The sequence below is a fragment of the Gambusia affinis genome, linkage group LG24, assembly GCF_019740435.1.
Source record: "Gambusia affinis linkage group LG24, SWU_Gaff_1.0, whole genome shotgun sequence".
NCBI lineage: Eukaryota > Metazoa > Chordata > Actinopteri > Cyprinodontiformes > Poeciliidae > Gambusia > Gambusia affinis.
The window spans coordinates 12,870,426-12,898,406 of record NC_057891.1 but is presented as its reverse complement, the minus strand read 5'-3'; the positions used below and the strand labels follow the sequence as shown (position 1 = coordinate 12,898,406).

At 38.4% G+C, this 27,981-nt stretch overlaps 1 protein-coding gene across 4 annotated transcripts in view; it reads left to right on the top strand.

Moving 5' to 3' along the window:
• Positions 1–27,981, top strand: part of kcnh7 (potassium channel, voltage gated eag related subfamily H, member 7) — a 75,486-nt gene that overhangs the window by 41,678 nt on the left and 5,827 nt on the right. For 2 of the 4 annotated variants that reach the window (XM_044110314.1, XM_044110316.1), the window contains 8 exons: positions 4,352–4,583; positions 4,664–4,831; positions 4,940–5,139; positions 8,717–8,969; positions 10,805–11,010; positions 12,103–12,181; positions 13,934–14,215; positions 15,462–15,618. In XM_044110314.1, the coding sequence (XP_043966249.1) occupies positions 4,352–4,583; positions 4,664–4,831; positions 4,940–5,139; positions 8,717–8,969; positions 10,805–11,010; positions 12,103–12,181; positions 13,934–14,215; positions 15,462–15,618 (1,577 nt within the window). Of the gene's footprint in view, positions 1–4,351; positions 4,584–4,663; positions 4,832–4,939; positions 5,141–8,714; positions 8,970–10,804; positions 11,011–12,102; positions 12,182–13,933; positions 14,216–15,461; positions 15,619–27,981 lie in introns of all 4 variants that reach the window. The other 2 variants (XM_044110317.1, XM_044110315.1) reach the window with 2 other exon arrangements.

Genomic DNA, 27,981 nt, shown 5'->3' with positions numbered 1-27,981 from the left:
TTCTCGCATGTCAACTGGAAAAGGCATGAATACATTGTTCTGAGCCACTTAACCTGAAAATTATATCAACATTTCACTCAGTTTACCTCAAGGTTGTATTCTTAATAGTTATTAGAAATACAATAATACAATATTGTGTTATTGATATTTATTAGTAATAGAATATTAATGACAGTCAGAGATAAGATAATCCTTTATTGGTCTCACAAGTGTAAAATTTAAGCTGTGATGGCAAAAGGTGGACAGAACAGTAACAGAAATGAAAAACAGAATTTAAAAAAATACATTTGATTGACATATTTTACTGATTTTATATATTTATATTTCGGCGAGAACCCTTAGACACTAATCCTTCATTTTAGCCTTAGCTATGACTTTGCAGATAATGTCATTCATGTTTTTACATTACTATCCTTCTACACCTTTTTACATCACAAATAATTAATACCAAAAGTGGTGATAAAATCATAAGTTACTCAAACCTTTTCTGTTTTTCCTAAACTAAAAAAATTCAATTCATATGAGAGGAACTTCTCTGCTTTGACAGTCAAAGCTCAGCCCAGGACACGATGTTTTGACTAGACCTGTGGAAGTTGCCCAACAAAAAGTGGTCAAAGTAGATTTAGTTTCCAGACAACATAAGATTTAGTTTTAATTGATGTGATCTTCTGTGTTGCGGCTAATTCTCTTAGCTAATTAGCCATGGAAGTTCATATTTTTTAACCACATAAAGAATCCCACAGTGTTATCTTGTAGAAAAACACATGAGCTTCAGCCTTAAACTCCTTTGATAAGAGTATGTTTTTTTTAATCTCTTGCTCATATTTTCAAGTCAAGGCAAAAATAAGGCATTTAATTAAGATGCCAGATTCTCCTGCACGTATTTTGCCTCACCCTCAAGCACAGAGCACATTGCGATTGCTGCTCGTAGAAGAAAATGTCAACCATTTGATTCTCGCTCATAATTTGCAATTAGTTATGTGATCCTTGGCGGGAGTCCATAGCTCGGGGGCCGGAGTGAGTGAAAGGTGTTGGAAAAAAAACCCGACAACTGGCATGATGCTGCTGGATGACTTGTGCAGTGACAGAATGTGTGTTCCCGTTGTGTTCTAAGCACACTGTCAAAATGACGGGATGTATTTTTAGCTCCTCCAATCACCAGCAGGAGCTAAAAATAGCAGATCCATGAAGATGTTGTGTTTCAGCTTTTTATATAGCAGCTTGAAATATATTTAGACATTTTATGCACCTTTTGTTGCCTGGAAACAACACATGACATGTGACTCTTGTGTGTTTTTTGGTTTTATTGCTCAGCTATGACAGGATAATATGAAGCGTCTTCTAACTTTGATGGTCTAAAAACGGCTTTTAGCATTACAGGCTGGCAGATTGGAAAAGTAATTTTGTGGCGATAAATTTCCCTACAGGACTCACCGGCATCCGTCCCTTCTTTCCCTACCAATGCCACCTCCTGATCCTTTATGTTTTCAATGTAAACAGATTCATTTGTATAGACGGTGTCTTCTCTGTACCTTCTCTGAATAAGCAGAAACCTAAAATGACTGAAAAACTTAAGCTAATCATTGATTTGTGAAAACATCAGACTTTACTGTAAGTATTTTTGACTAGTCACCTATAGACAATGTGAACATCATTGCATAGCATGAGACAGGAAGCCTCTAAGTAGAACATGATTGGACTTTATGTGAAAGATCATTATATCCAACTGTGGATCAAAGTAGTTATTATATATTTTATTGGCAGATCAGGTTGCTGCCTCTCCACCTTTAGAAATTGAGAGGAAACAAAATTATGCTAGCTCCCTGAGAGCGATATGCTCTGTTGGGGTACGATGGTTTTATGATGCCTCCGAGATAAGATGATGCTTGGTCATTAAGAGCATTACACGAGTCTAATTTCCATTCAGGCTGTTACAGGAAGCGGCATTATAAAAGTTATGAAATCTGGTTACTTAACTGGTGTCATTTTGTAAGATGCTGCCACCACAATGCTTGACGATTTGAATGCTCGACTCGGAGTCACACCAGTCATTCTTAACGACAGAAACCACAAGCTTTAGTCAATCTTGACAAACAAGAAGTCAATAGACCTTCCTTTTCAAATATGTTTACTCCATTTTCTCCAATTCTAATTTGATTTGGTCTTAAATCCTACATGCTTTTCAGTCAACACTCTGCATGTAGTGGATGCGCGCCGTGTCTTCTGTCCAGGTCACTCCGTCAGCTGCGCTACACCTAAGGCGGTGCATGCTCACAGATAATGTGCACTAGATAATTTAGGCCTCATCTGTTTCTATATGACTCATTCGCTGCTCAGTGAGTTGTCAGCACCAAGAGCAGACTCTGCTGGCAGAATGCAATGCAGTGGACGACGGAGGGGATTTCAGGGTGAGATTGGTCGGATGCAGGTTCTGTAACGGACCCATCAGAAAAAACACTCCATTGCTCATAACCAACAGAAATTCAACCATCCATTTATAATACTGGCCACTTAAATCTTTTGCAATAATCTCTCATATTTACTCTTGCATGAGCATGAGGTGTAATTAAACAAGCATAGATGTGAAGAAGCCCTGCTACTGCCGGAGACGGTGGATTACTGATTTCCCCCAGGATATTAGTGTAATTGTCAGGCGTGATAAGGAGTGGTAGGAACAATTAGCTTTCTTTCTTTTTGTGTTTGCAACTGCATGACACTAATGGATTGGGACGAGTATCATAACTGTACTACATGCCCTCCCTCCCAACTTACTCCACTTTGTTCACAATACCTGTTATTTAACCAGGCTCAGATATTCTGAAGCATGAGATTACAGAGCAGGACATCCACAAACAGAAATGCTGCAATAAAAGCAAGCAATTCCCGTCTTTCTCTTCTCACTTTGCAAAAGCGCACACATTCCTTTAACTTTGTCACATTGCAACCACAAATGTAAAGGTATTTTATTGGATTGTTTTATAAATATTTAGTGCCATTAGTGTCCTTTTTTTGAGTCAAAGCCCACAATTAGAAAAGTGAATATACTGCAAAGAAATGCCTTCAAATGTTCAGAGACTTGTCGGTGTTGTAGGAGAGATATCAGGACTGTTTACAAAAAGACAACGGAAAGTTATAAAGACGTAAATCTGTCTGTAGATAACATGTTATTGCCCTGTGCAGCTAAATTTTGATAAACTACTTTGAAATTGTAAAATGGCCACATTACTAAGGAGCAATAATTAAACATCAGGTAATATAACACTAGCAACTGGATTTTCAAAAATCAAACACACAGAAAAACAAATTAGAATAAGTTTATCTGTAGTGGACATCTGAAGTCTAAGTATTTACAGTCAGTTTGATGTGATAATAGATCCAAAGTAGATAATTTAGAGCAATGTGACCCAGCATGTTCACCCACACAACCACACAAATATGAACTCAGACATACATCTAAAAAATTATATTCTGAAAAAGTTCAATAGCTTTTGTCACTAATTTCAAAAAAGTGAAACTTGTATAGATCCGTTACACATAGAGTGAAATATTTCAGGCCTTTCTCATCATTTTAATGATTATGCACATCTGTCAAGTCAGCAGTCTTCCCCCTATGCAGGCCATAATGTGGCCGTTATATAACATTTATAAATAAGATTCATGCAAAAAGAGGTCCAACCAAGTATTGAGTGGATAGAAATGAGCAGAAATCATTCTGAAGTATAAAACATACGCTATACTATAATAGCTGTCAGCTATACAGCAACTGAGGACTCTGACTCACAATCTCACAAAGAGGACACTCAGTGTTGTCCATAATTTACTTGATTTTATGAAGAGTTGTTCTTTGCACCATTGTCTCCTGTGGTTCATGCTACTCCACCTCCTTTTATTTCCCCTTTCCTATTTAAATTTCTGTCTGCTTGTATAGTCAAGAAGCCCTGGGATATTGATGTTGGATCCAGTCCGACAGCCAAACATATAATACTGCTTTTCTGATACTCTGAGTCCTGATAGGGCTCAGAGTTCATCCAAATTGGTAGCCAGCTATCGCACATTGCTTCCTTCTTCTGTCTCTCAACTCATCTGGGATTCAACCCAGTTGAGATTTCAGCTTTTGCGCTGTTAATCAGATGCTTCTGGTTGTAGATCACCTTATTCACTATGGGTGCACGTCATAATAAATGGCCAAAAGCAAAAATGTAGCATCAGCAAAAATTCTTCTAGCTGCACAGCAAACTAGGGTGTATAAAGGTAAAGGAATTAAGACAATACAACCACACAGTAAAGGGGAAAACATCAACTTTTTGATCATTTTTCCATGTCTGAGTCTCTCTTGTTCTGTTTTTTCTAGACCACCACTCTGATCGGCCTGCTAAAGACGGCCCGTTTGCTACGCCTGGTGCGAGTTGCTCGTAAGCTGGACCGCTACTCAGAGTACGGTGCCGCTGTTCTCATGCTGCTCATGTGTATATTTGCCCTAATCGCCCACTGGTTGGCCTGCATCTGGTATGCAATCGGCAACGTGGAAAAGCCTTACCTGGAGCATAAGATCGGCTGGCTGGACAATCTCGGCGTGTCAATAGGTACTTTCTGGTAATGCAACCTTCACCACACAGTTAAAATGCACAATCAAATAAAAATTCTTGATGTTATTCCCCTTAAGGAAAGAAATATAACTACAGTGACCCCAGCTCAGGCCCTTCCATCAAAGATAAGTACGTCACAGCTCTTTACTTCACCTTCAGTAGTCTGACCAGTGTGGGCTTTGGGAACGTCTCCCCCAATACCAACTCTGAGAAGATCTTCTCCATCTGTGTCATGCTCATTGGATGTAAGTCACCATGCCTCTCCCTAAAGTTTCATTTATTCACTTACGTATTCAACCCTCAGTGTATGCACCTACCGGTATTTATCACAGAACTTTGGGTTTGTTTGCCAGCTCTAATGTACGCCAGCATCTTTGGGAATGTGTCTGCCATCATCCAGAGGTTGTACTCTGGCACGGCCCGGTATCACCTCCAAATGCTACGAGTCAAAGAATTCATCCGCTTCCATCAGATCCCCAACCCGCTCAGACAGAGGCTGGAGGAGTATTTCCAACACGCGTGGACATACACCAATGGCATCGACATGAATATGGTAGGAGTTGGAGTGTTTTGGTTTATTACGTTTAGCACAAAGAAAAGTATGAAGAGTTTGTTTTTGCTTCCCATTGTTCTTTCTCTCTCTCCTCCAGTTTCATTTGTGAGTTGGAAATTTTGAACCCAATTTTTTGCTGAATGTCAACTAGCCTGTCCTGAACAATACTCTTACCAAATCAGTGTGATGCTCCCTTGCTATGTCAGTGGCATAGTATAATGTTTTAATTTGTTACACCACTCAATATTCAGCCATAGCCACAGTTAAAACAAAACTTTGGATGCAGGCAGTAACTCGGCTTTACTTATCATAATGATGCTCACGGTACTTATACAAGTTTGTTTTTTCCATGTCTGCCATGTCAAATGGATTGACCCCACCACTCTGGTAAGAGCAGGAGGTACATGTGCTAACTCACCTCATGTTTTTCTCTGTCCTTCACTAGTACATCTTCTGTGTATCACAGTTGTAGTGAAATGCTTTGAGTGTTTTTGTACTTTTTGATTTTTTTTTTAAATTTAATTTGCTGTATTTTTCATTGTTGCCCCAGATATGCACGTTACTAAAAGCCATATTTTTGTCACTTAAGTCACATAACTTAAGGTGTCTTTCGACTGTAAATACCCTGGCAAGAATCTCTGCATTTTTCAAAGAACCAAACATCTTACCAGGCCAGTAGTATTTCTGATGAAACGGTCCTTGAGATGTTACCCTAAACCTTCAGGGTGGAGTCTGCTGACTGGTTAACTGTTCCCAGTATTTTTCAGTTTCAAGTATCAAAATGTAGTTCAGAAATAACTTGGATTGTTTACAAATCCTTTAACATAGTTACATTCTAACATACATTAAGAGTAATTAATATTTACAGTCTCGTTGTCCTGATTCCATACTGATATCGGAAATGGGTTCAATATCAGCCAAAAAAAAACAAATATTGGATTACATAAGCACGCTGTTAGAAGCACTCCACTCCAGGTTTTAGTCCGCCCCAGCTTTTTTAACCAGCAGTGGTTGTATCCTCCATGCAGACCCATTGATTAATTGATTAATTGACCCATTGATTAGTTGTTCTCATACGTATTCTGCTCTGAGTAATATCACTTGATGAAGCCTTTCACATTTCACACTACAAAATAAGTAATATATAAGAGTATATATATATGATTTATGCCGATATCGTATCGGGTCAATATTTGTATCGGCTGATGCTCAAAGCTGCAATATCAGTATCGGATCGGGACACCCCTAATTTATAGTAATTTTTAATGTTAAACTAATACAAAATTTTAACGGCTGCAGGAATAAATTAGTCAGTGATCAATGCTATATTTTAAGGTTTTAAACTATATTATAGTATAATGTTTTATCTGCATATTTTGAGATGCAGATAAAATCATCTCAACACGCCTAGGATTGGATATTAATAAGAGTTTAAGTGTATCAGAGTTACATTTGTCTGCTTGATTTGTTAAGGATCAAAAGTTAATATCTGTAAAATTAATTGGAAATCTATTTTCTACAAAGTTAGCAGTGATTTCACACATGCTATAGGTTGTAGCCACCGTTGGAGAGTCTTTGATTATAGTTCCACGGCTGTGAAACAGCCTTCTATTGTTATTTGTATTATAACTTTTCAGAAACATCTGATAGCTCCATTTAATTATTGGTGTAACTGATAAGGTGATCCATCTTTCCAGATGATTAAGTAGTTCTGAGAGAGAGAGGTTCTGGGTTGGAAATAGTTGAAACACAGCTTACCCTGTAAATTCACTGTTAGAACATCTACTTAATGCATGTCTTTGTTTAAAAAAAACCCCAAAACAAAATAAAACACCCATGACAGTAATTGTCTTAAATAGGCCAACTAATAAGTCTACCACTGATAGGCTTGCATGTGGCCTGAAGGAGGTGCCTTCTGCATGAAGTCTGTGTATCCATACACAACCCCATGATATTCATTGGATATCAGAGACGGAGTGAGTCATGCCTAGAAGAGTGGGCACTGCCTCGCCTTCCACTGCCAGGTTTCCCTCCCACTGTGGGACACTTGGCTGTAGACGCCGTGGTGGCACCTGCGTCTGCCAAATGTTGTTCAGTCTTTCTTTTTCAAATCAGAAGCCATTTTCCTTTATATACATATTTTTTTTTTTGGTAAGGAGCAACAAAAGGTTTGTTAGAGCCAGAAAATCAGTTCAGGCAACATTTCTTTTGCGCTGCTCGTCTTTCCGGCACATTGGATTTTAGATGTGAAAACAACAGAGGGAAGAATTGCGTTTACTCATGTGAACTGTCACTTACGTGTCCCCGAGAAGTTTTTTTGTCTTTGCCTTCCAGTGTCTGATCACGTGGTGCTTATTTACAGTCAGCTCAAGCTGTCCGAGGAATATCAGTTGTTTTGTGTTCTCTGTAGTTTTGCCTTTAAATGGTAAGTGTACTATAAGTTACTGACTTTCAGTAGTCCATTTAAAAAAGTAAAAGCAAAAAAATTATGTTATTTAAACTAAAACTGCGAGGCTAACCTCCTAAGAAGAGTTTTTAAGATGATTTGTGATTTTATTGATACTCTTTGAACCTTTTCTAATTTTATTATATTGCAGACACAAATTTATTGTTTGGATTTTTGTGCTACACCAACACAAAGTAAGTACTTGGTAGAACTACATCTACCAGCTTTTTGGGACCGACTCTAGAGACCAACATAATCTGTTTTTAGAAATAATTGGCAAGATTCTACACAGATACATAGACTTTTTTTAAGACTAATCTTCCACCAAATCAGACAGGAATTTTCAGAAAAAGTGTGAAAATGTCTGAATTTGAAAAGTTTACATTTTGCATCTGATTTTGGTATCAATCCCAGAAATTTTTTGAGAAGTTTGAAAAGTCAAAAAAAAATAGGCCTGTGAGAATTTTCTGAGTTTTAAAAGTAGAAAATGTAAATCTTTTCAAACTTTGAAATTTTCTTGTCTTTTCTAGAAAATTTCAGAGACTTTTAATGAAAATTTATTCTTTTTAAAAAAAATGTATCTACTTTGGTCCTGATATGCTGTTATAATATTCTTTCGTCAGGCCTGATAAGAAATAAACAAAAAAGAAACAAGTTCACTTCACATTTATTTATTACCTTGTTTGTTTGTCGCATAAAGTCCATCATAAAATACACAATGTCTGTGTTTGCAATTTGATAAAATATGGAGAAGTTCAAATGTTCTTTTTTTCATGTTCATGTTAAGATTTAACTTTCAAATACAGAACATTATTCAGTCTGTGCTCCTAATTTCTGCTGTCATTTAGATGAATCTGTGAATGTTCTGTCTTATCCACTCTAACTCTGTGAAGGAGCTTGTGTTGTTTAGTTTTTTGTTTTTTTTAAGTTTTGTTTTGGTTTTTTTTAACTGTGCGGTTTAGGTTTTGAGAAGAAGGGAGGCGCACGCATGGCACCTGTAGCACATTTCTCTGGAAAAACCTTTCAAATTGACACGCAAACATCCACCTGAACGAAAATCACAAGCAAGTCGCAGTTTGAAAACACTTCCACAGCGATTCACACGTTCTTTGACCTTTAACTCCTTCCCAGGTGCTGAAGGGCTTCCCAGAGTGCCTGCAGGCGGATATTTGCCTCCACCTGAACAAGAGCCTCCTCCAGGGGTGCAAGGCGTTCCACGGGGCCACCAAGGGCTGCCTCCGCGCCCTGGCCATGAGGTTTAAGACCACCCACGCGCCTCCCGGAGACACGCTGGTCCACAGCGGAGACGTGCTGACGGCGCTCTACTTTGTGTCGCGCGGCTCCATCGAGATCCTGAAAGACGACATTGTGGTGGCCATTCTAGGTGAGTTGTCGCTTAATCCTTAAACCCCAGCAGCGCTTTGTAATGACGGGCAATCAGTGATGTATGACAGAGTATCAGTGCTTTTGTAGACGGAAAATAAATAAACGGTGAAGGTCCTCCCGAAAATCTACATTTTTGTAGAAAAATCACGGGATTTTCAGAATTTCACAAGTGGAAAACGTTTGACTTTTGGAAATTGTTTGTGTTTTAAAAGTCAACAATTGTATTTTTTTCTCCATTGTTTTTTTTTTATTTTTTTATGTCTATTCAAAACACAAAAATACTCTTGAAAATAAGTAAGCAGTAAAGTAACTGGATTCCTTTCTTGAAGAAGTAGCTAGTAACTAATTGCTAGTTCCAGGTAACTTGAAAAAACACCAATAGCATTTCATATCTTCAATAAACCAACTGCTCAGTTAGTTTTGAGTATTTTTCTGGGTTTTTGTTTATGTTTGGTGTATAATTGTGAAAGGAAAGGAAATAAATACACAATTTACAAAATCTTTTCCAAAAAACTGTAAAGTTGTGCACCAATAAATCAAATCCTGTACAACCTTTACAGCTTACCTAACTCGTGATGACTCTGCATCAGTTCTACAGCGTGGTTGCTGCAACTGAATCCTTGGTCGTAGTGGCGTCACCCACACAGACAGATTCATAATTCAAAAATTAAAGCAGAAATGCACATTGTTTTTAATTAGCCTTGTTAATGAGTCACTGTGACACATCAAAAGAAGCACAAATTGACAGTCCCATCAGTGCAGGCTGCTTAGCTTTGAACTCCCTTCCTTTTAGCACTAAGTGCAGATGGCTATGTGACGCTGCGATACGACTGGGTTCGCTGCTGTTTTGTGTAAAGTTTCCCAAGATGAAGTGAACAGAAAAGAGTGGGGGCGGACACATAATGGAATGAAAGCAACAGGAAATTCAGTGTTTTTGCTAATGGAGAAAAAAGAAAAAAAGAGCCAGGCTGCAGATAGAGACGGATAAAAATAGAAGGTAGGAAGGAGAAGAAGTGATGATGAAAGTAAAATGACAAAAGATAAAAGGGTTAGAGAGATTTTTTTATGGGTGTGTGTGATTGTCTCTGTGTTGGGATGCCAAGCATGACCACAGCTGCAGCCGAAGGATAAATTGCTATCGACATCTTCCAGATATAATTAGAGCATTTTTCATTTGCTCTCCTTTCCCCTCATCCCATAAAACCAGCAGGTGTATCCCACTTTACGAGTTTTCTCTCCTCACAACGGAGTCCCAGTTTGAAGCTGTAATGAAACGTCTCCAGTGCCCAAACTGGTTTTCTGATTCGGTTTCCAACACCAAAGTGCAAACATAGAAAAAAGGTTTTCAGATCCTAAAACTAGTAATATTCTCAAATTACTTTCACCATGTTAGTAATATAACAAACACAGATCAATAACCTAAATAAAGTCTGATTATCATCAATGTTTGTATTAAAATGTCATAAAGTTCTCATTATTTACTAGCTTTGACTAGATCTGCTTTAATAACCACTGGACTTAAAAACCTTCTTTCTCTTTCTCTTAGCTACTAACAGCTAATGAAAACACATTTAAAATTAGAATAGTACAATAAAACAAATTTACAAAAAACAGAAATGTGGTTTTAATTAAAAGCATGTGTAATACCAACTTAAAGGTTATTTTAAAAAGAAATTTTAATCTGACAAACGAGACTTTTGAACTTACAGAGGGAGGTTTCTGCACCTCTACCATCGGTTTCAGATCGACAAGATCAACAACCAGGAGTGACGATAAGTGCGTCCGGACTCGTGTTTCCTTATCTTATCTGTCGTCCTCCTATGCGCTCTTCAGGTAAAAACGACATCTTCGGCGAGATGATCCACCTGTTCGCCAAGCCGGGGAAGTCGTGCGCGGACGTCCGCGCGCTCAGCTACTGCGACCTGCACACGATCCAGAGGGAGGAGATCCTGGAGGTGCTCGACATGTACCCGGAGTTCGCCGACCACTTCTTCACCAACCTGGAGCTGACCTTTGATCTTCGGGGTGAAAACGCAAAGGTAGCCAGCATGAAGGTGAAACCAGCGACCGAAAGACGGTCTGATCAAAGAGATTCAAAGGGATTTGAGACCTTTGAAGTAAAAACCACAGATTCTGCTTTACTTCAAAAGACCATTGACTGGAATGAAAGCTTTTCTTGATTAATTCTGCTTAGCCCCTCTTCACTTAATTCAGTCATTCTATTCCGAAACGTTCTCGCTGAGTTGCACATTTTTCTTTTCGCTGCTGTTTTACTTGAAGACGGAGAAAGACGGAGCATGTCTCCAGTTTCCATGATGGACACAGTGGAAGAGTCGTTAGTCTGCATTACTGTGTCGTTTTATCTTTTAACTAGAGAGCGCTAGAACGCAGGTCGTAGTTGTCTTCACTTATTTATTTAAAGAGGCCGGAGGAGATCAGACACATGAGAAACACGGTGAGATTACGGCGAAAACAGGACAGACACGGTGACCTAACGAGACCGGCAGCAGTTCCTGTTACTCACCTTAAAAACCAAAAGCGGCAACGGCCACAACCTCTTCACGTTCTTCAGGATAAAGATACTCGGACAAGTTAAACCTTTAAACATTTTGTCACAACCACAAACTTTAATGCATTTCATTGGGTTTCTGAAAAGTGTGGTGTGCTTTTATGCCAATTAAAAAAAAAAGCCAGTAGCCTTAAAATTGACTTGATTTTAGTTTTAAGGTTGTTGGGATAATGTGCAGCTGTGATTGTAGTTTAGATTTAGAAATGAGGGATCATCAAAGTGAATGAACTAATCTGATTATATTTTACTTTGTCTTGTGAAAAGATATTATTAATTTAAAGTTTTAAATTTGTTGCTTTGGGTTTAAATGTCTTCCAGTTCCAATGTTAAAACAACAATATCATCAATTCTCGCAGTAACTTCTGGAACAACTAATCGTCCAGAATAATTAATGTATCATTACAGACCCAGTAGAATCATGTGTCGGTCTCTGCATAAATTTCCTAACTAGAACATTGACGTTGTGGTTTTTCCATGGAATATTGTAATAAAGTTTTAAAAGTTGTGAGTGTTTTTGCTGGGCAAAACGTTTGAACCTGTTGACATGTTCCCTGCTGTGCAGACGACCTGCCCCAGTGACTCTGACATGGCTGAGGTGAAGAGCTGCAGACGGGTTTCATACAAGAGAAAATCCTCCGCAGGTAAATCTGAATTATAATACAAATCTGAAAATAACTGCAAAGATTACAAGAATAAAAAATAGAAGAGTATCCTAACATGCATGTTAAATAATTCAAATTTTTTTGTGTCTTTGTCCTAAATGTATATATTTTAAAGACCATCTCCTTTTTTTAATCTTCTAAATTTGTTGTTTGTTCTTTTTTCTCTTTTGTTATTCATCAATTTGTAGATCAATACTTCTGTTTGTAAGCCTGTCATCTTTGTTTTATATGCCCTAATTGATTAATTAATATTTATTTGCTATAAAGACTAAATCCTAAGTCACACTGATGTCCTAATATCTGTTTGTAATATCTGAACAAAAACACAGATTTACTTATTTTATCATTGATCTAATTAAATGCTCTCTAACTGGATGTCTGAACAAGTTCTCTGCTGACTCGACTCATCCAAAATATCAAGATGGGACCCAGATAGTAGGTCAGAGTCTCATATTCAAAGTTCACAGGATACAGTTTCTGACCTCTTATTGCACAGCTGCTATCAACAAGCTACGCTCGCTTTGACAAGCTTTACTTTAGGAAGAATTACTCTACAGGTTTTGAGAACCCACATGGGTGTTTATACATCAGTCGGTGTCTTTTGTGGCCACAAGCATTTGTTGAACGCCAGGTCATCTGTTGTAACAAGGACATTTCCCTCCACCTGTGCACCGAGAACAGGTGGAGCAGAGTCAAAAAAAGACGCTCCTCTGTGGGCCTAAAAATGGTTCAGCACACCAAGGCCTGCAGCACAACGCAGCACACCGCTCAGCTCCCCCGTTAGCAGGTCAGAGCTGCAGCATGAGCGATGCTGGCTGAACACCGGCATCATGTGGAGTTTTTTCTCACTGCAGACTGTCCTCAGCTAAAACAAGCAGCTGGTTTTCCACCTGCTGTTATTCATTACACTGTAATCTGCTATTCCAGGGGAAAGTAAAATCTGCACAGGCTATAAATGTGTCATAGATGAGATGTGTAGTATCAGAGAAGTATTGATTTTGATTTGATCCTGAGCTCCTAATTGACATTATTGTGTTGGCGTCGCTGATGGACTCACTTCAGGAGGTTCTGCCGTCTCTCAGCACATCTGACTCAGTCAGATTAGAGTCAGAGGAATTTGTTAGACGTTCAACTTGTCAGCCCCGAGACAGGAGCGGCTGTAATTTGACTGGCTTTACACAAAGATGAGTCCGCACAGCAGAACTCAGCATTCGGCTCGGCTTCAGAATAATTTAACCGGTCACCATGGCTACAAGCTGTTTGAATACAGCCGCTATCTGTGAGTTTACCACCACAGATTGAGCAAACTGATCATTTTATAACCAGAACACAGTGAAAAAATTCACATGATTAACACAAAACAAAGTAGAGCATGATTATGAAAGTTACTCATTACCACTTTCTAGATCTAGAATCGTTGTTCTTTGCTAAATTGTTCAAGCTCAGTTATATTGGATTGGGAGCATCTATGAATGTAGTTTTTATTTCTTGAAGTCTTAGATATTAACCCTACTTTAAACTTTTGCATAAAATCTCAAAAACAGTCATTTCTTGTCTTCATAATATAAAAACAAAGTGTATGATTGTCTGAGTTCTAAGGATATTTAGTCGATGTAAACCTAAAAGGTTCAATCTGTTTGTCCTCAGTTTAACCCCCACAGCAAAGCCAGTCTCCCAGAGGAAGTCTGAGCGTACAACTTCCTGTTCCCTGATTACCGTTTCTCCCTACAGGCTCGCACAACAAGGAGCCGGCGGCCCCGCACTGCGACGCCAAGAAGGGCCGCGGCGTCTACGCCTCTTCACCGGCCGAGGACGGGAGAGAGTCTGCCGAGGAGGGGGAGGAAGACGAGGATGAGGAAGAGGAGGAAGGCAGGGAAGAGGAGGAGGAGCAGAGGCCCTTGTGTTCTGGTGTGCTTGGTTACCCGGTTGTTAGGGACCACACCTTGGGTCTTGGGCTGAGCGGGGCTCCTGAGGCACAGGCTGAAGGAAGCGCACAGAACCAGGAATATAAAGGTGATTCTTTCCTTCATTCAGGCTCATTTAAATAGTAAAAAGTAAATAAGTTTTAAGCAAAGACAATCAGCGTTACTCACTATGGGTACTTTTAAAAAATATCTGATTGGACACCGGTAAAGACTAAGTTGTACTAAAAGCAGTTAGCCTACCAGCAAAGTGTTAATTTCTGAAGTAGCATCTCAATGGTAAACCTGACGTAGCAGCAGACGTCCCCAATGCTAATGGTAGCCTCCTCTGTTCCTGAAACACTATAATGGTTGAATAATATAAAAAATTAAACAGATCACTATTTATGTCCATTTATTTCTAATTTAGCAACAAAAAGTGTTTTTGAATTGAAAATGTTGCTTATTTGTAGATATCTAGTTTTCAAATAAATTCATTAGACCTGCAATTACAATTTTTAATCTGGTCCCAGCACTAATATGGTTAATATTAATTCAGATTAAACTTGTATAAAATCAGAAGTTATTTATCTTTGTACAATTTACTGAGAATAAGCTAAAATTATTGCCGCACTTTACTCATGTGATGACTGTAGATAATGATTAGTGTTAAAATGAACAGTAACTCACTGCTGCACAGGACAGAAGGAACAAAATAACATCTTCAATGTTTGATTGATTTGTAATGGGAGATCTGGGCAGAACTTCTCCGGGTTCCCACAGCAACCACGTTGTGTCTGCTGCTTCATTTTCTCCAAACGCTACGGCGCCGCCGCCTTCAGTCGCCCCACAGAAAGCCGCAGCTCGCATGCCGTAACGCCGCCGGCATGCCAGATGAGGAAACGGTGTCAGCGTGTTGATTTCATAGTAATATCCCATAATTCAGCCGTTACAGCTGAAAGAGGATTACTGCCAAGGTAGAGAGCAGTGATATTGATTACAGCCCAGGAAGGGAATGTCAATTTAATCTCTAGACATTCATTTCTGAAAGGAGGCAGAAGAAATTTTCTGCTGACAGCCCGACTGGCTGTGTGGGACCTCTGGTGCAGCAGAGAGATTCAGAGAAAAATCAGAAAGATTTATGGAAAGTATTTATACTTTTTCAACTTTTACAAAGTTTGTCACATTGGCCTTGCACAAGACAGGCATGCCACAGTTTTGAGATTTTTTTTCTTAAAAGCTCAAGATTTTTTCTTTTTTTAATTGTGAAAAAACGTGTTCCATTTTCTTCTCTATGCTAAAATGTCAAAAGTTCAATATGTCCAACACCCCCCCAATGACCTCCCATCTCCTCCCAGAGCTAGAGGCAGAGGACTGGGTGCAGCCTCATCCCGGCGCGGCGGCTGAGGAGTCGGCACAAAATCGAGACACAGCCGAGGAGGACGACAGCGACACGGACCTCACCTACGGAGAGGTGGAGCAACGGCTGGACCTGCTGCAGCAGCACCTGAACAGGTGGGAGCGGGGACTCTCTGTGCTCCTTTCAGAAATCAGGATCTTCACCTGACAGCCCACTGCTGCATTTGACTCCATTTCCTGCAATAGGCCTTTTTATTTTTCATCACCTTCCTCTGCAGCTCACAGAGCGGGGCCCATAATTTAGACTCTTAATTGGCTGAGAACTTGCACATACATTTGAGAGCAGACAGTGGATGCTAATGCAGGGGGAGCAGTGAGATGCTGGCTGGCCTCCTGACTGCTGCTCTGATCCAGAGGAGGGAGAAGCAACCAGGCAGAGGCTATTAATAGAACGCTGCTACAAGATGCAGACTTCTAAATCACAACAAACTCACATAGACCTACGTAGGTAGGCACGTACTTGGGTACGTACGTACGTACTTAGGTAAGTACTTGGGTACGTAGGTACATATGTACTTGGGTACGTACATACTTAGGGACGTACTTAGTAGGTACGACGTACTTAGTAGGTACTACGTACTTGGTACATAGCTTGTACGTACTTGGTACGTACATGGTACTTTCTTGATACGTAGTACGTACTTTGTAGTTACTTGATACTTAGTACGTACTTTGTAATTACTTAGGTACTTAGTACGTACTTTGTACTTACTTAGGTGTATAGTACTTTCTTTGTACTAACTTAAGTACATAGTACTTTCTTTGTACTTTCTTAGATACTTAGTACTTTCTTTGTACTTACTTAGGTACATACTACTTGGTACTTACTTAGGTACGTAGTACTTAGTACATACTTAGGTACTTAGTACTTATTACGTACTTAGTACTTATTATGTACTTAGATACTTAGTACGTAATTAGTACGTATTACGTACTTAGGTACGTAGTACGTACTTTGTACTTACTTGGTACTTAGTACATACATTTTCGACATCATAGTATAGTATGTCGTTTTTTCGACATTTTCGACATCATAGTATAGTATGTCGTTTTTTCGACGCCATAGTATAGTATGTCGTTTTTTGCACATTTTCGACGCCATAGTATAGTATGTCGTTTTTTCGACATCGTAGTATAGTATGTCGTTTTTTCGACATTTTCGACGTCATAGTATAGTATGTCGTTTTTTCGACGTCATAGTATAGTATGTCGTTTTTTGCACATTTTCGACGCCATAGTATAGTATGTCGTTTTTTGCACATTTTCGACGCCATAGTATAGTATGTCGTTTTTTGCACATTTTCGACGCCATAGTATAGTATGTCATTTTTTGCACATTTTCGACGCCATAGTATAGTATGTCGTTTTTTGCACATTTTCGACGCCATAGTATAGTATGTCGTTTTTTGCACATTTTCGACGCCATAGTATAGTATGTCGTTTTTTGCACATTTTCGACGCCATAGTATAGTATGTCGTTTTTTCGACGCCATAGTATAGTATGTCGTTTTTTGCACATTTTCGACGCCATAGTATAGTATGTCGTTTTTTTGACATCATAGTATAGTATGTCGTTTTTTGGACATTTTCGACACCATAGTATAGTATGTCGTTTTTTGCACATTTTCAACGCCATAGTATAGTATGTCGTTTTTTGGACACTTTCGACGCCATAGTATTGTATGTCGTTTTTTGGACACTTTCGACGCCATAGTATTGTATGTCGTTTTTTGGACATTTTTCGGTAGTATAGTATGTCGTTTTTTGCACATTTTCGACACCATAGTATAGTATGTCGTTTTTTGGACACTTTCGACGCCATAGAATAGTATGTCATTTTTTGGACACTTTCGACGCCATAGTATTGTATGTCGTTTTTTGCACATTTTCAATGTCATAGTATAGTATGTCGTTTTTTTGACATCATAGTATAGTATGTCGTTTTTTGGACATTTTCGACACCATAGTATAGTATGTCGTTTTTTGGACACTTTCAACGTCATAGTATAGTATGTCGTTTTTTTGACGTCATAGCATAGTATGTCGTTTTTTGCACATTTTCGACGTCATAGTATAGTATGTCGTTTTTTTGACATCATAGTATAGTATGTCGTTTTTTGGACATTTTCGACACCATAGTATAGTATGTCGTTTTTTGGACACTTTCAACGTCATAGTATAGTATGTCGTTTTTTCGACGCCATAGTATTGTATGTCGTTTTTTGGACATTTTCGACGTCATAGTATAGTATGTCAATTTTTGGACATTTTCGACACCATAGTATAGTATGTCGTTTTTTTGCACATTTCCGACGCCATAGTATAGTATGTCATTTTTTGCACATTTTCGACATCATAGTATAGTATGTCGTTTTTTCGACATCATACTTTAGTCGTTTTTTGCACATTTTCGACGTCATAGTATGTCAATTTTTGGACATTTCCGACACCATAGTATAGTATGTCGTTTTTTGCACATTTCCGACGCCATAGTATTGTATGTCATTTTTTGCACATTTTCGACATCATAGTATTGTATGTCGTTTTTTTGGACATTTTCGACGTCATAGTATAGTATGTCGTTTTTTCGACGCCATAGTATAGTATGTCGTTTTTTGCACATTTTCGACGCCATAGTATAGTATGTCGTTTTTTCGACATCATATTATAGTATGTTTTTTGCACATTTTCGACGACATAGTATAGTATGTCGTTTTTTGCACATTTTCGACGCCATAGTATAGTATGTCGTTTTTTGCACATTTTCGACGCCATAGTATAGTATGTCATTTTTTGCACATTTTCGACACCATAGTATAGTATGTCGTTTTTTTGACGTCATAGTATAGTATGTCGTTTTTTGCACATTTTCGATGTCATAGTATAGTATGTCGTTTTTTTGACATCATAGTATAGTATGTCGTTTTTTGGACATTTTCGACACCATAGTATAGTATGTCGTTTTTTGCACATTTTCAACGCCATAGTATAGTATGTCGTTTTTTGGACACTTTCGACGCCATAGTATTGTATGTCGTTTTTTGGACACTTTCGACGCCATAGTATTGTATGTCGTTTTTTGGACATTTTCGACGCCATAGTATAGTATGTCGTTTTTTGCACATTTTCGACACCATAGTATAGTATGTCGTTTTTTGGACACTTTCGACGCCATAGAATAGTATGTCATTTTTTGGACACTTTCGACGCCATAGTATTGTATGTCGTTTTTTGCACATTTTCAATGTCATAGTATAGTATGTCGTTTTTTTGACATCATAGTATAGTATGTCGTTTTTTGGACATTTTCGACACCATAGTATAGTATGTCGTTTTTTGGACACTTTCAACGTCATAGTATAGTATGTCGTTTTTTTGACGTCATAGCATAGTATGTCGTTTTTTGCACATTTTCGACGTCATAGTATAGTATGTCGTTTTTTTGACATCATAGTATAGTATGTCGTTTTTTGGACATTTTCGACACCATAGTATAGTATGTCGTTTTTTGGACACTTTCAACGTCATAGTATAGTATGTCGTTTTTTCGACGCCATAGTATTGTATGTCGTTTTTTGGACATTTTCGACGTCATAGTATAGTATGTCAATTTTTGGACATTTTCGACACCATAGTATAGTATGTCGTTTTTTTGCACATTTCCGACGCCATAGTATAGTATGTCATTTTTTGCACATTTTCGACATCATAGTATAGTATGTCGTTTTTTCGACATCATACTTTAGTCGTTTTTTGCACATTTTCGACGTCATAGTATGTCAATTTTTGGACATTTCCGACACCATAGTATAGTATGTCGTTTTTTGCACATTTCCGACGCCATAGTATTGTATGTCATTTTTTGCACATTTTCGACATCATAGTATTGTATGTCGTTTTTTTGGACATTTTCGACGTCATAGTATAGTATGTCGTTTTTTTGCACATTTTCGACGCCATAGTATAGTATGTCGTTTTTTGCACATTTTCGACGCCATAGTATAGTATGTCGTTTTTTCGACATCATAGTATAGTCGTTTTTTGCACATTTTCGACGTCATAGTATAGTATGTCGTTTTTTTGGACATTTTCGACGTCATAGTATAGTATGTCGTTTTTTGCACATTTCCGACGCCATAGTATAGTATGTCGTTTTTTGCACATTTCCGACGCCATAGTATAGTATGTCATTTTTTGCACATTTTCGACATCATAGTATAGTATGTCGTTTTTTGGACATTTTCGACGCCATAGTATAGTATGTCGTTTTTTGCACATTTTCGACGCCATAGTATAGTATGTCGTTTTTTGCACATTTTCGACGCCATAGTATAGTATGTCGTTTTTTCGACCTCATAGTATAGTATGTCATTTTTTGCACTTTTTTTTTTTTTTGCACATTTCCGACGCCATAGTATAGTATGTCATTTTTTGCACATTTTCGACATCATAGTATAGTATGTCGTTTTTTGGACATTTTCGACGCCATAGTATAGTATGTCGTTTTTTGCACATTTTCGACGTCATAGTATAGTATGTCAATTTTTGGACATTTTCGACACCATAGTATAGTATGTCGTTTTTTGGACACTTTCAACGTCATAGTATAGTATGTCGTTTTTTGCACATTTTCGACGTCATAGTATAGTATGTCGTTTTTTGCACATTTCCGACGCCATAGTATAGTATGTCGTTTTTTTGACATCATAGTATAGTATGTCATTTTTTGCACATTTTCGACATCATAGTATAGTATGTCATTTTTTGCACATTTTCGACATCATAGTATAGTATGTCATTTTTTGCACATTTTCAACACCATAGTATAGTATGTCGTTTTTTGGACACTTTCGACGCCATAGTATTGTATGTCGTTTTTTGGACATTTTCGACGTCATAGTATAGTATGTCAATTTTTGGACATTTTCGACACCATAGTATAGTATGTCGTTTTTTGGACACTTTCAACGTCATAGTATAGTATGTCGTTTTTTTGACGTCATAGCATAGTATGTCGTTTTTTGCACATTTTCGACGTCATAGTATAGTATGTCGTTTTTTTGACATCATAGTATAGTATGTCGTTTTTTGGACATTTTCGACACCATAGTATAGTATGTCGTTTTTTGGACACTTTCAACGTCATAGTATAGTATGTCGTTTTTTTGACGTCATAGCATAGTATGTCGTTTTTTGCACATTTTCGACGTCATAGTATAGTATGTCGTTTTTTTGACATCATAGTATAGTATGTCATTTTTTGCACATTTTCGACATCATAGTATAGTATGTCATTTTTTGCACATTTTCGACATCATAGTATAGTATGTCGTTTTTTGCACATTTTCGACATCATAGTATAGTATGTCGTTTTTTTGGACATTTTCGACATCATAGTATAGTATGTCGTTTTTTGCACATTTTCGACATCATAGTATAGTATGTCGTTTTTTTGCACATTTTCGACGCCATAGTATAGTATGTCGTTTTTTGCACATTTTCGACGCCATAGTATAGTATGTCGTTTTTTCGGACATTTCCGACACCATAGTATAGTATGTCGTTTTTTGCACATTTTCGACGTCATAGTATAGTATGTCGTTTTTTGCACATTTCCGACGCCATAGTATAGTATGTCGTTTTTTGCACATTTCCGACGCCATAGTATAGTATGTCATTTTTTGCACATTTTCGACATCATAGTATAGTATGTCGTTTTTTGGACATTTTCGACGCCATAGTATAGTATGTCGTTTTTTGCACATTTACGACACCATAGTATAGTATGTCGTTTTTTGCACATTTTCAACGCCATAGTATAGTATGTCATTTTTTGCACATTTTCAACACCATAGTATAGTATGTCGTTTTTTGGACACTTTCGACGCCATAGTATTGTATGTCGTTTTTTGGACATTTTCGACGTCATAGTATAGTATGTCAATTTTTGGACATTTTCGACACCATAGTATAGTATGTCGTTTTTTTGCACATTTCCGACGCCATAGTATAGTATGTCATTTTTTGCACATTTTCGACATCATAGTATAGTATGTCGTTTTTTGCACATTTTCGACATCATAGTATAGTATGTCGTTTTTTTGGACATTTCCGACACCATAGTATAGTATGTCGTTTTTTGCACATTTTCGACGCCATAGTATAGTATGTCGTTTTTTGCACATTTTCGACGCCATAGTATAGTATGTCGTTTTTTCGACATCGTAGTATAGTCGTTTTTTGCACATTTTCGACGTCCTAGTATAGTATGTCGTTTTTTGCACATTTCAGACGCCATAGTATAGTATGTCGTTTTTTGCACATTTCCGACGCCATAGTATAGTATGTCGTTTTTTCCATATTTTCGACGTCATAGTATAGTATGTCGTTTTTTCACATTTTCGACGTCATAGTATTGTATGTCGTTTTTTGCACATTTTCATAGTAGTAGTAGTATGTCGCTTTTTGCACATTTGACGCCATAGTATAGTATGTAGTTTTATGCACATTTTCGACGCCATAGTATAGTATGTCATTTTTTGGACATTTTCAATGTCATAGTATAGTATGTATTTCGATGCCATAGTATAGTATGTCGCTTTTTGCACATTTTCACATCATAGTATAGTATGTCGCTTTTTTTGCACATTTTCGACGCCATAGTATAGTATTGCACATTTTCGACGCCATAGTATAGTATGTCGTTTTTTGACATCATAGTATAGTCGTTTTTTCCATTTTTTCGACGTCATAGTATAGTATGTCGTTTTTTGCAAATTTCCGACGCCATAGTATAGTATGTCGTTTTTTGCACATTTTCGACGCCATAGTATAGTATGTCATTTTTTGCACATTTTCGACATCATAGTATAGTATGTCGTTTTTTGGACATTTTCGACGCCATAGTATAGTATGTCGTTTTTTGCACATTTTCGACGCCATAGTATAGTATGTCGTTTTTTGCACATTTTCGACGCCATAGTATAGTATGTCGTTTTTTTGCACATTTTCAACTCCATAGTATAGTATATCGTTTTTTCGACACTTTCGACGCCATAGTATAGTATGTCGTTTTTTCACATTTTCAACGCCATAGTATAGTATGTCAATTTTTGGACATTTTCGACACCATAGTATAGTATGTCGTTTTTTTGCACATTTCCGACGCCATAGTATAGTATGTCATTTTTTGCACATTTTCGACATCATAGTATAGTATGTCGTTTTTTGCACATTTTCGACATCATAGTATAGTATGTCGTTTTTTTGGACATTTCCGACACCATAGTATAGTATGTCGTTTTTTGCACATTTTCGACATCATAGTATAGTATGTCGTTTTTTTGCACATTTTCAACGCCATAGTATAGTATGTCGTTTTTTGCACATTTTCGACGCCATAGTATAGTATGTCGTTTTTTCGACATCGTAGTATAGTCGTTTTTTGCACATTTTCGACGTCATAGTATAGTATGTCGTATTTTGCACATTTCCGACGCCATAGTATAGTATGTCGTTTTTTGCACATTTCCGACGCCATAGTATAGTATGTCGTTTTTTGCACATTTTCGACGCCATAGTATAGTATGTCGTTTTTTGCACATTTTCAATGTCATAGTATAGTATGTCGTTTTTTCGATGCCATAGTATAGTATGTCGTTTTTTGCACATTTTCGACGCCATAGTATAGTATGTCGTTTTTTGCACATTTTCGACGCCATAGTATAGTATGTCGTTTTTTGCACATTTTCAACGCCATAGTATAGTATGTCGTTTTTTTGACGCCATAGTATAGTATGTCATTTTTTGCACATTTTCAACACCATAGTATAGTATGTCGTTTTTTGGACACTTTCGACGCCATAGTATTGTATGTCGTTTTTTGGACATTTTCGACGTCATAGTATAGTATGTCAATTTTTGGACATTTTCGACACCATAGTATAGTATGTCGTTTTTTTGCACATTTCCGACGCCATAGTATAGTATGTCGTTTTTTGCAGATTTTCGACGTCATAGTATAGTATGTCGTTTTTTGCACATTTTCGACATCATAGTATAGTATTTCGTTTTTTGCACATTTTCGACATCATAGTATAGTATGTCGTTTTTTTCGACATTTTCGACATCATAGTATAGTATGTCGTTTTTTGCACATTTTCGACGTCATAGTATAGTATGTCGTTTTTTGCACATTTTCGACGTCATAGTATAGTATGTCGTTTTTTCGACATCGTAGTATAGTCGTTTTTTGCACATTTTCGACGTCATAGTATAGTCGTTTTTTGCACATTTTCGACGTCATAGTATAGTATGTCGTTTTTTGCACATTTCCGACGCCATAGTATAGTATGTCGTTTTTTTGCACATTTCCGACGCCATAGTATAGTATGTCGTTTTTTGCACATTTTCGACGCCATAGTATAGTATGTCGTTTTTTGCACATTTTCGACGCCATAGTATAGTATGTCGTTTTTTGGACACTTTCGGCGCCATAGTATTGTATGTCGTTTTTTGGACATTTTCGACGTCATAGTATAGTATGTCGTTTTTTGGACATTTTCGACGCCATAGTATTGTATGTCGTTTTTTGGACATTTTCGACACCATAGTATAGTATGTCGTTTTTTGCACATTTTCAACGCCATAGTATAGTATGTCGTTTTTTGCACATTTTCGACGCCATAGTATAGTATGTCATTTTTTGCACATTTTCAATGTCATAGTATAGTATGTCGTTTTTTCGATGCCATAGTATAGTATGTCGTTTTTTGCACATTTTCGACGCCATAGTATAGTATGTCGTTTTTTGCACATTTTCGACACCATAGTATAGTATGTCGTTTTTTGCACATTTTCAACGCCATAGTATAGTATGTCGTTTTTTTGACGCCATAGTATAGTATGTCATTTTTTGCACATTTTCAACACCATAGTATAGTATGTCGTTTTTTGGACACTTTCGACGCCATAGTATTGTATGTCGTTTTTTGGACATTTTCGACGTCATAGTATAGTATGTCAACTTTTGGACATTTTCGACACCATAGTATAGTATGTCGTTTTTTTGCACATTTCCGACGCCATAGTATAGTATGTCATTTTTTGCACATTTTCGACATCATAGTATAGTATGTCGTTTTTTTGGACATTTCCGACACCATAGTATAGTATGTCGTTTTTTGTACATTTTCGACGCCATAGTATAGTATGTCATTTTTTGCACATTTTCGACATCATCGTATAGTATGTCATTTTTTGCACATTTTCGACATCATAGTATAGTATGTCGTTTTTTGCACATTTTCGACGCCATAGTATAGTATGTCGTTTTTTGTACATTTTCGACGCCATAGTATAGTATGTCATTTTTTGCACATTTTCGACATCATCGTATAGTATGTCTTTCTTTGCACATTTTCGACGCCATAGTATTGTATGTCGTTTTTTGGACACTTTCGACGCCATAGTATAGTATGTCGTTTTTTGCACATTTTCGACGCCATAGTATAGTATGTCGTTTTTTGCACATTTCCGACGCCATAGTATAGTATGTCGTTTTTTGCACATTTTCGACGCCATAGTATAGTATGTCGTTTTTTTGGACACTTTCGACACCATAGTATAGTATGTCGTTTTTTGGACACTTTCAACGTCATAGTATAGTATAGTATGTTGTTTTTTGGACATCATAGTATAGTCGTTTTTTGCACATTTTCGACGTCATAGTAGTATGTCAATTTTTGGACATTTTCGACACCATAGTATAGTATGTCGTTTTTTGCACATTTTCGACGCCATAGTATAGTATGTCGTTTTTTAGTACGTACAAAGTTCCTATTAGGTACTAAGTACATACTTAGTACTTACTAAGTACCTAATAACGTACTTAGTACCTAATTAGGTACTTAGTACTTAGTACGTTATTAAGTACCTAATAACAAACTAAGTACGTTATTAGTACCTAGTAGGTACCTATTAGGTACTAATAACGTACTAAGTACCTTATTGGGTACTAAGTACCTTATTGGGTGCTAAGTACCTCATTGGGTGCTAAGTACCTCATTGGGTGCTAAGTACCTCATTGGGTGCTAAGTACCTCATTGGGTGCTAAGTACCTCATTGGGTGCTAAGTACCTCATTGGGTGCTAAGTACCTCATTGGGTGCTAAGTACCTCATTGGGTGCTAAGTACCTCATTGGGTGCTAAGTACCTCATTGGGTGCTAAGTACCTCATTGAGTGCTAAGTACCTCATTGGGTGCTAAAGTACCTCATTGGGTGCTAAGTACCTCATTGGTGCTAAGTACCTCATTGCTGCTAATACCTCATTGGGTGCTAAGTACCTCATTGGTGCTAAGTACCTCATTGGGTGCTAAGTACCTCATTGGGTGCTAAAATACCTCATTGGTGCTAAGTACCTCATTGGGTGCTAAAGTACCTCATTAGGTGCTAAGTACCTCATTGGGTGCTACCTCATTGGGTGCTAAGTACCTCATTGGGTGCTAAGTACCTCATTGGGTGCTAAGTACCTCATTGGGTGCTAAGTACCTCATTGGGTGCTAAGTACCTCATTGGGTGCTAAGTACCTCATTGGGTACTAAGTACCTCATTGGGTACTAAGTACCTCATTGGGTACTAAGTACCTCATTGGGTACTAAGTACCTCATTGGGTACTAAGTACCTCATTGGGTACTAAGTACCTCATTGGGTACTAAGTACCTCATTGGGTACTAAGTACCTCATTGGGTACTAAGTACCTCATTGGGTACTAAGTACCTCATTGGGTACTAAGTACCTCATTGGGTACTAAGTACCTCATTGGGTACTAAGTACCTCATTGGGTACTAAGTACCTCATTGGGTACTAAGTACCTCATTGGGTACTAAGTACCTCATTAGTACTAAGTACCTCATTAGTACTAAGTACCTCATTAAGTACTATACCTCATTGGGTACTAAGTACCTCATTGGGTACTAAGTACCTCATTGGGTACTAAGTACCTCATTGGGTACTAAGTACCTCATTGGGTACTAAGTACCTCATTGGGTACTAAGTACCTCATTGGGTACTAAGTACCTCATTGGGTACTAAGTACCTCATTGGGTACTAAGTACCTCATTGGGTACTAAGTACCTCATTGGGTACTATCTTCCCAACTACCGACCCACCATCCAACCACCAACAACTAACTACCGACCCACCATCCAACCACCAACAACTAACTACCGACCCACCATCCAACCACCAACAACTAACTACCGACCCACCATCCAACCACCAACAACTAACTACCGACCCACCATCCAACCACCAACTACCGACCCACCATCCAACAACCAACACCCGACCCACCATCCAACCACCAACAACTAACTACCGACCCACCATCCAACCACCAACAACAAACTACCGACCCACCATCCAACCACTAACAACTAACTACCACCATCCAACAACTAACCTACCGACCCACCATCCAACAACTACCGACCCACCATCCAACAACTAACTACCGACCCACCATCCAACAACTAACTACCGACCCACCATCCAACAACTAACTACCGACCCACCATCCAACAACTAACTACCGACCCACCATCCAACAACTAACTACCGACCCACCATCCAACAACTAACTACCGACCCACCATCCAACAACTAACTACCGACCCACCATCCAACAACTAACTACCGACCCACCATCCAACAACTAACTACCGACCCACCATCCAACAACTAACTACCGACCCACCATCCAACAACTAACTACCGACCCACCATCCAACAACTAACTACCGACCCACCATCCAACCACCACCAACTAACTACCGACCCACCATCCAACAACTAACTACCGACCCACCATCCAACCACCAACAACTAACTACCGACCCACCATCCAACCACCACCAACTAACTACCGATCCACCATCCAACCACCACCAACTAACTACCGATCCACCATCCAACCACCACCAACTAACTACCGATCCACCATCCAACCACCACCAACTAACTACCGATCCACCATCCAACCACCACCAACAACTAACTACCGATCCACCATCCAACCACCACCAACAACTAACTACCGATCCACCATCCAACCACCACCAACAACTAACTACCGACCCACCATCCAACCACCACCAACAACTAACTACCGACCCACCATCCAACCACCACCAACAACTAACTACCGACCCACCATCCAACCACCACCAACAACTAACTACCGACCCACCATCCAACCACCACCAACAACTAACTACCGACCCACCATCCAACCACCACCAACAACTAACTACCGACCCACCATCCAACCACCAACAACTAACTACCGACCCACCATCCAACCACCAACAACTAACTACCGACCCACCATCCAACCACCAACAACAACTAACCACCGACCCACCATCCAACCACCAACAACTAACCACCGACCCACCATC